Consider the following 15469-nt stretch of genomic DNA (forward strand, 5'->3'; position numbering starts at 1 on the left):
ATTTTCTCATTCGTAGTGGGTGGCTCAGCCTTTCTTTCTTCAACCTCGAGCACCTCCTTTACAACTTCCATGTCAACCTTCTTAATTGTTACTTCTTCCTTGAAAACCTTCTCCACTTCTACTTCTTCCTCCTCTTCCATGTCTTCAAGTTGCAATCTTGGGTCATCAAAAATTTTCCCATCATTCAAGGTGATGGAAAAAACGGTATGTCTTGGGTCCTCTTCAATTTGCGATGGTAATTGCCTTGAGTTTCCTATATACTCACAGATTGAGCAAGTTGTGCAATTTGTTCCTCTAAGCCTTTGAGGATAACTTTGGTTGTTTCTTGGAAGATTTAGGTATTACTGGAAATGATTTTTATAATGTCTTCCAAGGACATGATCAACATTTCATTTTGATAAGGAGGTGGAGGATATGGTTGTTGGAACTGTGGAGTTTGTTGGTATTGGTCATTTCCCCAAGCTTAGGATTGGTTGTTTCTCCAATCTTGGTTGTTGTCCCACCATTCATCATGTTGAGGTTGATCATAACTACGTTGGTTTGGCCAGTAGTAACTTCCCATTTCTTGCACTACTTCGCATTCTCCTTGTAAATAGAGACACATATCGGTTGGGTGCCCCACTTGAGCGCAAATGCCACACGAACGGGGTGTGGGTTGTACACATTTGTCATTTCCAATCATAATAACTAACTGGGATAACTCAGAAAGTTTGTCCTTAATGTAAGGAGTATTCATTTCTAAGCCACGCATTTTGTTTTTTGTTTTGTTCTTTTTTTTCGATAGAGATGTACCTGCTCACAAAAATCTTGGTATAAACAATTAGTAACATCGTGTCCCGGCAACGGCGCCAGGGTTTATACAATAGGCACTAAGTCCATAGTCGCAAGGGTTTAGGCACTAAGTCCATAGTCATGGTTTATACAATTGGCACTAAGTCCATAGTCACCAATGTTTACTTATACCCTCTTTCATCCCTCCTCATTCATCTACCCATGTTTTACCCAACATATTCATAGATATAAAATACATATACGGTTTAAATCACTTAAAACATTATAAAATTGTTTATCCAACATAGATCTCAAATAAACAGATAATATGCATACATAGCACACAATTTATATAAAATACTTTATATCTATGTGTAAGATGAAAGCAACTATACACTCACTTGTTAAAATGATGATTCCAAACTCGGGTAGTGCTTCACTTCTAACGATTCTATTTTTCCTTCGACAAAACCTGGCATTATTATCACTAAGTTTTTAGTCTAATCTTTATTGCAACTAATTATTAGTCTAGATTCATCATTTACTCAAAGTCTACTTCATGATCTATCAAGTAAGGAACAACCAGGTAGGATCATATCGGAGGTAGGGTCCGTTTGGTATACGAAATATATTGTTTGGAAATCTCACTTTAAATACCTCACTAAATCACAGCCTAGACATCATTCCCGTAAGTAGATCAATCAATATAACGACTTTGAATCACTGACAAAATCTTATTTCTAGGTTCATAATAACGATATTATATTTAAATATAAGCTATATTTAAAGTACGGTAGGTTTATTTCACTTACAGCGAGTTTTATTAAAAATCGGGTTCCGTTGGAGCAAAGCTTCTGAGCCGAAAAGCTCTTTTTCTCGGAGCCTTCGTGCGCTCCGGGGCTTTCTTCTAGCGCTATGGAAGTTTCCTAAGCTTTAGGGGGATTTAAGGAGTCTAGAGAGAAGTTAGAGAGAAAAAGAAAGGCTTATGGTGTGAAGAAAATATGAAGAGTTCATCTCTTATTTATAGGGGTTCAATCGTAGAGTAGGCCCTAAGTTTCGTGTGTATCTTCCGCATACGAGCTCCATTTTCTACATTCTTTATATTCACGCATTGGTATTTACGATTACTACAACTTTCATTTAGACCTTGTCGGCTAATTCTCATTCTATCTCAGATTTACAAAACTTTATTCGAATTCGCCGCGCTTGAAGAGTAGAGACTAAGTTTCATCCATATCTTTAACATATGAGCTCTATTCTCGACGTTATTTATATCCACACATTGGTATTTACGAGTACTATAGCTTTCATTTAGATCCATCGGCTAATTCTCATTCTATCTCGAATTTACAAATCTGTATCAAATTCGCCGCGCTCGAAGAGTAGGGACTAAGGTTCATCCATACCTTTCGCATACAAACTCCGTTTCGACTGTCTTTTTATCGTTGAACTCCTATTAACGATATCTTCATTTCTCGTTTAGAGTTTTTTGGTTAAAAATCGATCGATCTAAAATTCAAAATTCAGACTATGCACTGCTATGCTAAATCTTAGAAAAATCATAACTTCCTCATATGAAATCAGATTTGGACGTTCTTTTTATGCACACTCTCGGTTTAACATATACTATGAATTTCGTTTAGAATGCTAAGGTTAGAAAGTATTTTATCATAAATTCACTTTTTACGATTCCCGGTGTCGTGTCGGTTTTACCGTAAAATTCGACGGGTCATAACTTCTTCGTTAGAACTCGGATTTCGGCGTTCTTTATATGTACGGAACCCTTGTGACATATACTATAACTTGGTCAAGATTATTTATTTTAAATAATCATATATAAAAAAGTCATTGTTGACGCTTATCGTCTCTAAATTGACTAGCCCAGATTTGCGTTGTTTTGCTTCTTTACGACCTAAGGAGTGGGTTAAATGGATGTCATAGGCAGAATACTAGTATAATACGTCCTATCATTCATCTATTAAAATGACACCTTTCAAGGTTCTTTTCAGACAAGATCCGGCAATCCTATTTAGCTATGATCGAGGAGCGACTGTTACTTTTGATGTGGACGAATATCTATGTAACCGTGACAGGTGTCACAAGAATTAAAGATACAGTTGATCAAGGCACAACTTATGAAGAATTATGCAAACGGAAAGCATAGGCATGTGGAGTTTGCGGTTGGAGATATAGTTTTCTTAAAGCTTAGGCCCTACAAGGAAACTACAGTAGCTACCAAGCAAAATGAGAAGCTTGCCCCACGTTTCTTTGGGCCTTTCGAAGTTATCAGTCGGATTGGACAGGTGGCTTATAAACTCGAGTTACCAACTTCTCCTATCCACCCAATATTCCATGTATCACAACTTAAAAAAGCATGGGGGGTCAAGAAGGTGTTTATTAAGTCAAGTGGAAGAGCTAATGTGTCCTCAAAGGGTGTTAGGCAACAAGGAGAATCAAGGAAAACAATAGTGGTTGATCTAATGGAAGGGGATTCCTATGTATAAAGAACCTAGAAGGCTTCCTTGTTGATGCAACAAAGGTATCCTAAGTTACACCGTAAGGAAAAGGTGAGTTTTCGAGGTGGGGCATTGATATGAATCGAAAAGTGTGCAAGTAGGGCCAAATCTACAAGAGAAATAGAGATAGGGATCGAAGTAAAGATTAAGTCATTAGAATCAGTGTCCAATTAGGAGTTTCATTATTTAAAGTCTTTTAGTAGGTTTAGGTTTGTTTAGCTATAAAACAAAGCCTTAAGCCACCCGATAGATTACGATTTGATCAGTATTGTTTTCATTTTTTTCTTTAACAACACACGTTTTGAGCTACCTGAGGTTAGCTTCTATCACAATACCAAGCGCTAGTGGAAAGATAGGTTTTGAGTTACCTAAAAGAGTCTGAAATTCTCCTTGCAAGTGTTTCAGAAACCTCTACTAAACCTTCCATAGACTTATTTACTTGATAAAGCCTCAAGTAGTTTGCAACCCTAACCTTCGTTGAGATCATAAATACAAGTGCGCTACAAACATTCTAACAAAAACATTACGACCATGAAAGTAGAGTAAAATGAGTTGAAAAGCTACCAAAAAAAACTATATGCAGACAATTATATTATTATACACGCTTGACACTGCATGCAATAGTAATACATACCTTATAAAGTAAAAAACTATATGCAGACAATTATATTATTATACACGCTTGACACTGCATGCAATAGTAATAGTAATACATACCTTATAAAGTAAAAACCCTCCTACCAAAAGTAAAATACGTATATATAGTGTGTTCTCTACCTCTACCTCTCAAATCTCAATGCCTGGGATGTTTGTGGTTGGAGTCTGCCTCCGCATTGTGTGAACTACAACGCTTCACAAATGAGTCCAGTGTTTTCTGTTTTGAAGGGCTACTGCTACTACCAATCATCCTTGTTGGCTGCTGCTGGTTATTAGTATTATTATTTGAAACTTTCAGTGTATTCTCATGCCCATCCAGCATCTGCATAAAATTAGGTATATCACCGTCCATAACTCACTTATATATATATATATATATATATATATATATATATATATATATATATATATAAAAGCAAAAAAACAAAAAGGAGCAAAAGGAAAAAACCTGTCCCAGATTTTCTAACTTGCTTTGCACAACATCCCTGAAAGGAGAAAAAACAAAGAAAGTGCTTTCAATTACTTATCAGCCAGCAAAGCATGATTTAGGATTTATAAGATGGGCTTGTTTTGTTACCATATGATGTCATCGACTGTGTCACTTGCCAGGAGGTAGTATACATTCACTGATGATACCTGCAAGTGCAAAAGCATAACCCCACACCAAACCACAAAATCAGAATCAGAAGCCATATGTGTGTTATTAATAGGAAGAAGCTCAGGTCCTCCTATTCGACTAAATTATAAATTTTCCACCATACCCATACTCACACACACTTAATTAAAAAAAAAAAAAAGGACATCATGGCATGGTACAATACAATTGAAAAGTTAGAAAAAATGCTTCAAGGAATAGCAACCTGCTTTCCTTTATTATGTGTATTATAGCATCCAAATTTAATTCAACTTTTTTTTCCTTATTAAGGCAAGGCATTCTACTTTGAAAAACCGACCCATTATAGCATTGTACTTTCAATTTATTTCTTATTGGGACATTATACTATGAAAGAAAAACCCACCCAGGCCATCATAATAGATGGCATTCTACTCCAAATTTGATTCTAATTAGATAGGACAATATAGCAATTTTGTTTCTTATTAGTATACATTGAAAAATCTATTCTACCCTACCCAAGTGGATACTGGTTTGGATTTATAAATATAATAAACATATGAATGATTATGTAAGTACATTGCTATTTCTTGCATTAACATTTTCTTAAAAGGTGTTTCAGTTGACAGATTTAGAAAAACAAACCTGTCCAATTCTGTGAGCACGGTCTTCAGCTTGAATCATGTCCCCTGGTGTCCAAGAAAGCTCTGCAAATATTACTGTGCTTGCTGCTGTTAAAGTTAACCCAACACCACCAGCTTTGATAGATAGCTACACAACACAACAAAGCAAGTATAACTAAATAATCAAACAATTCTTTATAATACAAATATAAATTATAAATTATTAATTACTAATTATATATACCACTGCTGCTTTTATGGCATCTTTTTCCTGGAAATCTGTGACTAAGGATTGTCTTGATCCTGCTGAAGTACCACCATCTATCCGAATACAACCAACCTTCTTTTTCTGGAAATTAGGCAAAGCAAATAAGAATCTAATCTAATTATTTTAGAAACCTATTCACAAACACCAAACGCGCTCTGGTCTGGTCTTACAAGAAGAAGTTGATGTATTGAATCAATCATTGACTGATGATGAGCAAACACTATAAACTTGCACCCCGCCTGCACCGTAAAATCATGAAGCATTGTATAATTTGCAAAGTGAAAATAAGCTAGTGTTGTGTTGTGTTCTGTTCTGTATGATGGAATCAAGAAAGGAATGGAATGGAGTGGACCATTATTATAGAATGGATTGGAGTGTTCCTACAGGCCAACAAGCATGATAATGACTCATTCTATCTCCTTGCCTAATGCCTATTCCATTCCTTCTGTCATTTCATTCCATCCAGTAATGGCAACGTACCTCAATGACAGTTCCCAGGTAATCCAGAACAGCAGGGATTTTGGCTTCCGCGGATTCTGTATAGATCTGACCATCAAGCAAAAAAAATTTAACATACAGATTAAATATTACAACACTTGACATATTGTATACGGATGAAAAACATGTATGCATATATTACAAAGGTAGGGTCATCCGGGCAGTACTGGGTACTGAGGTACTCAACTGTAAGTTAGTCTATTAGGGGTAAAATAGTCAAGTACTTGTTATTCCTGTTCAAAATGAATTTACTGGAGTGGTGTCTTCACGGATAAATGATAACGATATACAGAGAAAGAGAGATGCTAGAAAATAGCTTAAAGATTGTTGCATTGCATGTGCACCTTATTTATGATTTGCTTCTCATTAAGCTTAAGCGACTCGCCTTCCTCTTTGGACTTGCAGGCCTTGATTTTGTTTTTTATAACGTCCAACTGTATAATGAAAAGAAGTGATAATCATCACTACAATTTTAAGAAAACATGACAGTTTCCTAATTTGAAATGAAAGAACAAAAAATATATATAGAATAAAGACACGCCTAAAAGTTTAGAATACCTCACAGAATAAAGCATTAATTTGCCTCATGTCCTTGTCTGCCAAGTCCAGAAAAACCTAGGAACAAGAAAAACAATAAAAATAAAAAAAATAAAAAAATAAAAAAATAAAAAAAGATGAGCATTACTCCACTAAATATAAACACATATGATTAGGAAAAGAAAAACTAGTTATATTTATATACATCACATATAAGAGAGTATATAACATTAGTTTAATTAGTTGGTTCTTGATTATGAGAAGTTATTTTTGTAGCCTAGTTGTATATATATACATATACATATGTTTCTCTGACTTATCAATAATATTAATAAGAATCAAAACTTAATGGGTTACCTGTTGCCTGCGCTTGACAGGTAGCTCAGAGAGAACGTCTTTTTTGAGTCTTCGAATCATCACAGTTGCTTTCATCAAGTTGTGCAGTTCTTCATGATTACTTGCACCTTGATACATTCCAAAATGACCCTGGAAAAAATATTACATTAAATTTTCTCACAAAGATATGATGAAAACAGATACTGGTAGCAAAATAAGTCCATCTTACACCCAGGCAATATCTGTTGCCATATTCATGAACATTCTTATATACCGTAGGATACAGTGCTTCAAGCTGTCAAAACATGTAAGGGTTCAATTCAGAGAACAGATAATATTAAATTTGATTAGAAAAAAATCAAAATATGGAGTCTGGAAAGAATTTATGACCTGTTTGAACAGCTCAATCGGTCGAGATAAAGCAGGAGTCCCACTAAGCAACATTAAGTATCGAGCTTTCTGCATATATGAAAACAATAAACACATCAGCAAGTGTGTGTGTGTATAACAGAGAGAGAGAGAGAGAGAGAGACCTGTAATAAAGGAAGAGATGCCGTAGTTCGCTTGGCTTGGGCATTCTTCAAGAAGTGCGACTCATCCGCAATCACAAACTATATATAAAGAATTCATTATTAACAAAAAATTGCATATGAACAAAATCCCAAGGGATGCAAAGCTAATTGGCATGCACATGTTACTTGTTTTTTCTTAAATATGTATTTATATTTTTAAAAAGATCACAAAGTCAGATTTCAGATGTCAGTTTGAATAGCCTTAGAAACATAATCCTAATACTGGTCTCATTCTACATATTGCTATCTGTATGTTTTATCATGTACAAAGTAGGCACCACTGTCATGAGGTACACAATCCCTTTTGTATACATAAATGTGATGGCAAACAGTAACCATTTCATAATATCAATTCATGACACAAAAAGATTGCAATTGGAACTTTGAAGTACAAATGGTTACCTTAAAATTTGAACTCATGAGACTCCCTTGAATCTTGGGCACGACATCATATGACACAATGTTGAACATTCCATCAAGACTTATATCTCCTTTGGTGTTTGATCGCGTTATTGTGAACCCACCCTTGTTTGACCCATTGTAACTAGACAAAACCACCTGCAAAAAAAAAAAAAAATCACAACAATCGTTATATAATGAAAAAACATGATGTCATGTTCACATTTCTCATTTAAAAAAAAGGTCATACGTGTATATCGGAGGAGGCGATGTCTAGCCATTGTTGAATCATCTGTGTAAAGCATGAAAAATAAAGTGTAAGTTGTTTACATTTATAGGATAGGATAGGATAGGAAGCAAGAGGTAAAAGAGAAAACTAACAGAAGCCCATTGAAGCCGTAATGAAGATGGAGTAAGAACAAGAACAGGCCATGAGTCACGAACACAAGAGGCTACAGCAATCGCCTGCCAAAAATTAAGAACCACTTATTAGGCTGGCTGTGTTTGGCTTTGGCAGATTAGCCGATAAGCTAGATGGCAAAGTAAAATGTCAGAAAAGGACATTTAGATATATAATTAAAATTGGCATATACGTTTGGAAAAGTTGTAGAAAAAGCCCCATGAGCTTATCAATAGCTTTTTTAAAAGCTAGCTTATATTATAAGCTACTTTAGTGGTCTCACCAAACACTACAACTACATTCCAATAAGCTCAAAGAATAAGTTAGCTTAAGCGCACCAAACACGGCCTTAAGATGTAAGCACCTTATCCTACATGATTTTTTAAAGATCTTGCAGACCATTCTGAGTTTTTTTTATCCATATTACCTGAAGAGTTTTTCCAAGGCCCATTTCATCAGCCAGAAGAACACGCCCTCCATGCTGCAATATAAACCTGCAATAAAAAGATCATGAATTCTTTAGATGATTAGTATCTGACCAAGTAACACACAAATTAGTCAATAATATTACATACCTGACACCGTCTCGCTGAAATGGCAATAGCTTTGATTTTATGCTATCAGGCATCGAGTCATAGCGATCTGACAAATAGCATAAACAAAACATTAACAACACGCAAAAACATGAAAAACATAAAATAGAACACACTGGTTACAGAACAAGATAATTGGTATCCGGTGTTGCCCTCCCTCCTTGAGGTTGAGGGTTCAAGTCCCGTGAGGGACATAGGTGGACAATTAGGAGTAGTATAGGAGTAGAATAGATTTGCCATTCCAAAAAAAAAAAAAGATTTGATTCAATTCTATCAAGCACTAAGCAGTTATCGCAGTCAAAAATGAAATATCGGTGAAGGGCCGAGATTTGATATACCAATTATCGTGGTAGGATATCGGTTTTATATAAATATAAATTCTAAGTCAAGTAATCAGTAGCATTGGGCTTGAAATTAAATCATCAAACTCAAAATCATGGATAATTGCAAAACTCAACTAAGCTAGTAAGCTAATCAAGTAAAAAAATAGCATTGTATTGTACCCTTCTAGCAATCAAGTAAACAACCAGAAATGAAACTCAGAAACCATTAGATGTTAACACCATTTAATGCATTCATAATGAAGGATGTTATTTACACAATCTATCAAGCAAGAAGCATTAAGCAATATCTAATGACTAAGGTTAGGTTGTAGGCATCCCCTACCTTCCTTTATGGTGGATTTAATGTTTCAAAAAAAAAGCAGCTAATCAGGGTGAGGATTGGCAATAATACTTGCCACTTGGTGTATGTTACGATCCCACATCGGCCGGTTGAAAGTAAATTAAGTTGGTAGCTTGTTTATAAATCTCTCCTCCTACAAGCTGCCTTTAAGGGTGAGTTCTACAATCTACACCATAGTTATCGATAGCGAATAGCGACGGGCCACCTATAAGCTACGTAGCGAATAGCGGTAAATAGCGACTGCTCTTTCGTATTTAGCGATAGGTATAAAAGTATTAAAAAATATTTATTATATACCTATTATATGTATTTAGCAACGCTTATATGTATTTATGAGGTGGACGCAAGGATTCAGAGCAGAGCAAGTCCAAAGCATAGAGGCGGGAGAGAACGAGACTGAATTTTAGTTAGTGCCAACCCTAATACGTTTATTCCAGTTCTTTTAAAAAAAAAAAAAAAAAAAAAAAACCCTATCGCTAAAAGTCCCGCTTTCTGTCGCTATTTAGTCCATAGCGGTCGATGACCACTTCGCCACGCTATTCGCTATAGCGACCGCTATGGTCGCTATTGACAACTATGATCTACACTTGGGTTTATGGCTTGATATGGGCCTAGTATGGGATGGGTTCGTATCAATGCATAGATGTATACTACTAAAAGTTCTATATATATATATATATATATATATATATATATATATAGAGAGAGAGAGAGAGAGAGCAAGAGTTAGGTTCAAATGTTTCTACTATCTATTATGTGCATGTAAGATTGATTCTGGACCAATCATTTTAGTTATTTTAAGAAAGTAATTGATGCATATTAAATGTTGAAGGTTTAATTAATGCTCATTATATATATATATATATATATAACTAAAATGATTGGTCCAGAATCAATCCTACATGCACACAATATATAGTTAGAACATAATAACCTAACCCTATATATATATATATATATATATATATATATATATATATATATAAAGTCAATATAACAATGAGATATAAGGAGCATTTTGTTGAAATGGAAACAAAACCGGGTCAAATCAAAATCAAGATATGAGGTTGTTAAATCATGGTAACCTATTGGTTGATATGTTATATCTTTTTTGTAAAAGGTAGATAAAATGTATATAATAAAAAGAAAGCAGATTTCAAAACTATTGCTTTTGAAAGGATAACAATAATAATGATGATAACACCTTCATATGTTCCAACTCCTACCCTTTTCCTCAATAAGCCCTACTTGACTAACAATCATATCATCTGATATATAAAACATTAAAACAAACATTTCTACCTTGAAGATCTGGAACAATAGAGGCAGCAGCAATAGCACGGTGCAACAATGGATCTAGAGTTTCCACCTGTAAAATCACAACTAATTAGCAGAAAACAATACAAAAACCATGTGTAGAGATCTGATTGGTTAGACAAGTTCAAAAATATACAAGATTCTATAGAAAGCATCATTTGCAAAATAGTGTAACTATAAAAAGCACCTCAATGTTGGAACCAGATAATTCACCAATAAATTTTTCTGCTGATGGTAAAGATAATAAAGGAAAGATCCACAATCTGCACTGACAGGACGCACTAGTTATACTCTAAACAAAAAATCTACAAAATGATGTGAAATGCAAAAGAGAGAACCTTTCTTTTGCGTTCCATGTTGCTTTTGGGACCTTACGTAATGCTCCCACAAGTACCTGAGAAGATTGAGACAGCTCTAGAAGCCCATAATAAGACAAAATTAACAAGAAACAAAACAACATAAGTACCTGGTCATATGCAAATTTTGCAGCAACGTTTCCACTCGCATGTAGAAAAAACTTAATGGAACGAGTCTTTGAAGTATCATCTCCTAGAAAAACAAACAAAAGACACATGAACACGGTGGTCTATTAAGAAATAAATTATGGGAGATAGCTCACGTCACGCTCACCTGATACCTTTCGTGTAGTGCCTGCTGATGGATTTGCTGAAGCAGTTGACAAAGAATTTACCTATTTTCCAAATACAAACACACTTAAGTGATCTGAGGGACACTTTCAACAATGCATACTACTACTTCCACTTCCATCCAGAAATGCAGTGACTAAAAACAGAAATTCTTTCTAATATTACAAATTACTAGCTGTGATTAGATTTAGAGCACAATCTCAATGACCATGAACAACTATATGTGGTCATCAAAGAAACCGTTCACTGTAAGTCTGTTACACTCTCAAACTTCACAGCAGCATATGCGGTTATGACATTGACACCAAAGTTTGGAAATAGACATTCTAACTGAAGGTTATATTATGATCTTGTAGACAACATTTCCGCAATCAACGTTGCCTCAAAGAAATCAGACATGAAAAAAAAAAAAAAAAACCACACATCACACATGCTTTTAGTTTCTAACATACAAGTCTGGGAAAAGAGGGAAACATAGTTAGCGAATTGCATGTTCAAAAACCATGTAGCTCTAGCATCCTCAAGTCACTGACGAATGAATATTTATCAAATTGAAGGACATCATTGGTATGACTAAACAACTAAAAGGAGTTAAGGGAAGATTTTAAACTCTGCACCACCAATCCACCATCAAGAATCTTTGACCAAATGATGATGAACGAGTTCACTTGGTGAGTTGTAAGGTTTTATTTAGCAGGTTGTTAGGCTTGTAGAGTGATGGCTATGCATCTAATTTGACATGTTCACCGAGTCTTTGTAAGACAGGCTAACAATTTTTTGTCTTTCAAAAATAGGTAATTTTGTCCTTCTGGCAACATTACATGAGTTTGAATAAGACAAATAAAGTTTATGAGTTTAATCAACATAATAAAGATGAGAGACTTTATCAATAATGTTGTGAATGACATATGGGTTGTTTTGCATCCATGGCGCATCAGATTTCTATTCCAGCAAAGTTAACAAAGAAAGGTTTAATCTTTCACCAACTCTCATCCATTTACATGTGCTGTCTTCCCTTATCAACTTAATATGTGCCTAATGACAAAATTTTAGAGCATCATCCACTTGTGTAAAAACCACATCCTCCTAGATAAGCTAGGTGCCAGTTAATCAGATAAATGTAGTAGAAACTGCATCTGCAATTGGATCAATGGATATTCATAAATGGTCATTGATCTATTTGCTAGCATTTAGCAAATAACGAGTTTCAGAAATCCTCAAAATGTTCAAGACTTACGCTCTTACATGTGTTCTGTGTTCCCAATCTTAGTAAGTAAATATTTTAAGCCCTAAAAGGGTACACATTATAATAGAAAAATCGAACTACTCGCTCGCAGATGTATACAATATGAAGTTGAAATAATCAGCAACAACATTCAAGACATGAGGCGAATACGAAACTCAGCACACAAACGAGAGAGATACAGAGAGTTCCAATGGAATACTGACCTTGTGGGCGTGACGAGACTCAAAGACTGGTTTGACAGGCGAAGGTATCGGGCGTGCATGAGAGCCATGATAAAACGTTGAAGGGGCATGAGCCCTGGTACTCGTACTGGCGGCGGTGGTGGTCGTGGTGGTGGCGGTTGCGGTTGCGGTTGCGGTGGTGGCATTCCGTTGAGCGATCCGATTGAGAGCATCCTTTTCAAGGGAATCAAGCTCCTCCGCGCTAAAACCCCAGTCGTCCGTTTCCATCACTTTTCCCCCCTTTTTTTCACTCTCTCAATATATCTCGGAGCAGGGAGGGTTTTGAAACTTGTAACTACGGCGTTTGTTTTTTGCTTTTAAATCAGTTTTTTATTTTTAACTTTTCTAAAAAATTAGAAAAATCCAAAAATTATTTGGCAAGTGGAAAAATACTTTTAAAATCAATTTTTACCAAAATAAAAAAATTAGCATTTGCAAAAATCACACATCCGTGATTTTTTTGTATTTTTTTGAACTTTTGAGGTGAAAAAACAAAAGAAATCTCAAACACTTTTTAAACACATCTTTTGAAAAAATATCTTTACAAAGTTATAGCATTCAAAAAGACTTGTCTGTGCTTATTTACCATGTAATATTTCTTGATCTTAAATCAAATCTGATCTTCATTTTCTTCCATCTAAATTTTAGGTACATACTGATCATCCGTAAAAAATAATGTATAGAATTGAAACATTGAAAATGAAATCCTACTCTAATAAAAAGATAATTAGAGTAACTTTATGTCACGTGGCATTTGACCGGCTTCCATCCCACCTTATTTTCCAACCTAAATCATCGATCATCATCATCATCATCATCATCATCATCGTCATCGTCATCGTCATCGTCATCGTCATCGTCATCGTCATTGTCATCGTCATCGCCATCGCCATCGTCATCGATATCACCATCGCCATCGCCGGCGCCATCGCCATCGTCGTCGCCCTCGCCCTCGCTGTCGTCGTCATCGTCGCCGTCGCCGTCATCATCATCGTCATCACCATCATCATCCTCATCACCATCACCATCACCATCACCATCATCATCGTCATCGTCATCGTCATCGTCATCGTCATCGCCATCGCCATCGCCATCGCCATCGTCATCATCATCGTCATCGTTATCATCATCATCATCATGATCATCATTATTATTATATAAACGTTTAAACAATATTTCCAACCACTATGTACAGACAGGGGCCAAACATAAAACACTGGAGGGCAAGACCATTTTGGCATATAACACTTCTGAAATTCAACAACCTTATGCGGCCCTTTAAACTAGATTCCCCGTACCGCGAGTAATTCAAAAGATATTATAACGACAATTATATAAGTCATAATAATAGCCCAAATATTTATTATAATTCATAATAACAATAATAAATTTAAATATAAGCTACTAGTTTATTTTTCAATCTAATGTTATTAATTTAATATAATTATAGTGAGAAAATTTAAAATTTAAATTTTAAAATAAAGAATCAATTATTAATTTAATGGAATTAGATTGGAAATTTTAAAATTTCGAAATTTGAAATAGATAATTAATAGATTGACAAGTGGATATTAAAATAAGGTAAGCATATCTAACATCCCAAAAAATTTTGTTTGAAAACTTTGCTAATCCAAAATATCAATTATCAAAAGGTAAAAACCATGAACCATGTATCTCAAAATGTCATAATAAATTTATCAAATCGAAACTAGTGTCAAGATCATATCAAAATACCATAGTCTATCTCCCAGGCTGACTGTGGTGTGTGCCGTGCCATTATCCCTATCCCTCTCATTTGCTAGCTGAAGTACCTGAAATCAAAAACCGAAACTGTAAGCACGAAGCTTAGTGAGCTCCCCCAAACTACCGCATACCATAAAATAACATATAAGCACATACTGGGCCTTGCCCACTGCATCGGACCGAAGTCCGAAACTAACTAGGGCCCCGCCTATTGCATCAAACCGAAGTCCGCAACTAACTAGGGTCTTGCCCACTGCATCGGACTGAAGTCTGAAACTGACTGATCATATAACAACATAATCAAAGCATATAACATAAACATAAATATTGCATACTGCATCGGACCATAGTTCGGAACACATAACACATAACATGCATGTATCACAAAGACATCAAGCATACTGAACTACTGCATCGGACCGCAGTTCGGAACTACTGCTATTTAAACGAGCCGACATTGTGGTCATATACCCGTTCCTACTATAAGGAAGACTCACCTCGTAATGTTATCTGCTAAAACGTTGATCGGAAACTGTCTGACTGCTGCTCCGGTAACTTCCCCGGCTACAATTCCCAAAATACACTTAATCAAACACTGATAACTAATCTTAGGGTAAAATGATTATTTTACCCCCTTTGTCAAAGTCAACCCATTAACCTGACTCGCCGAGTTGGGCCGTTAACTCGTCGAGCCCCTAACTTTCCTTCTACTTCCTTACCCAACCCTACTCGCTGAGTTTATCCACAACTCGACGAGTTCCCTTCCTTATTGCTATCTTGCCAACCTTCATCCGACTCACTGAGTTGTATGATCAACTCGTCGAGTTT

The 15469-nt window shown here is 35.6% G+C and overlaps 1 protein-coding gene across 1 annotated transcript; it reads right to left on the reverse strand.

Moving 5' to 3' along the window:
* Window positions 1-3835: 3835 nt before the first annotated feature.
* CHR18 (chromatin remodeling factor18) lies at window positions 3836-13181 on the reverse strand. The gene is made up of 24 exons (XM_078961360.1): window positions 12881-13181; window positions 11415-11475; window positions 11251-11333; window positions 11123-11178; window positions 10972-11047; window positions 10770-10836; window positions 8766-8832; window positions 8618-8684; window positions 8172-8255; window positions 8041-8082; window positions 7794-7949; window positions 7353-7430; window positions 7210-7278; window positions 7049-7114; window positions 6841-6969; window positions 6505-6561; window positions 6291-6380; window positions 5929-5994; window positions 5619-5687; window positions 5425-5529; window positions 5203-5328; window positions 4522-4580; window positions 4393-4429; window positions 3836-4266 (listed from the first exon to the last, which is right to left on the reverse strand). Exons 1-24 carry the CDS (start codon window positions 13124-13126, stop codon window positions 4081-4083), a joined length of 2142 nt encoding a protein of 713 aa, XP_078817486.1. The 5' UTR covers window positions 13127-13181; the 3' UTR covers window positions 3836-4080.
* Between the last annotated feature and the right edge of the window lie 2288 nt (window positions 13182-15469).

This window comes from Lactuca saligna, chromosome 6, assembly GCF_052625555.1.
Source record: "Lactuca saligna cultivar CGN05327 chromosome 6, ASM5262555v1, whole genome shotgun sequence".
Classification (NCBI taxonomy): Eukaryota; Viridiplantae; Streptophyta; class Magnoliopsida; order Asterales; family Asteraceae; genus Lactuca; species Lactuca saligna.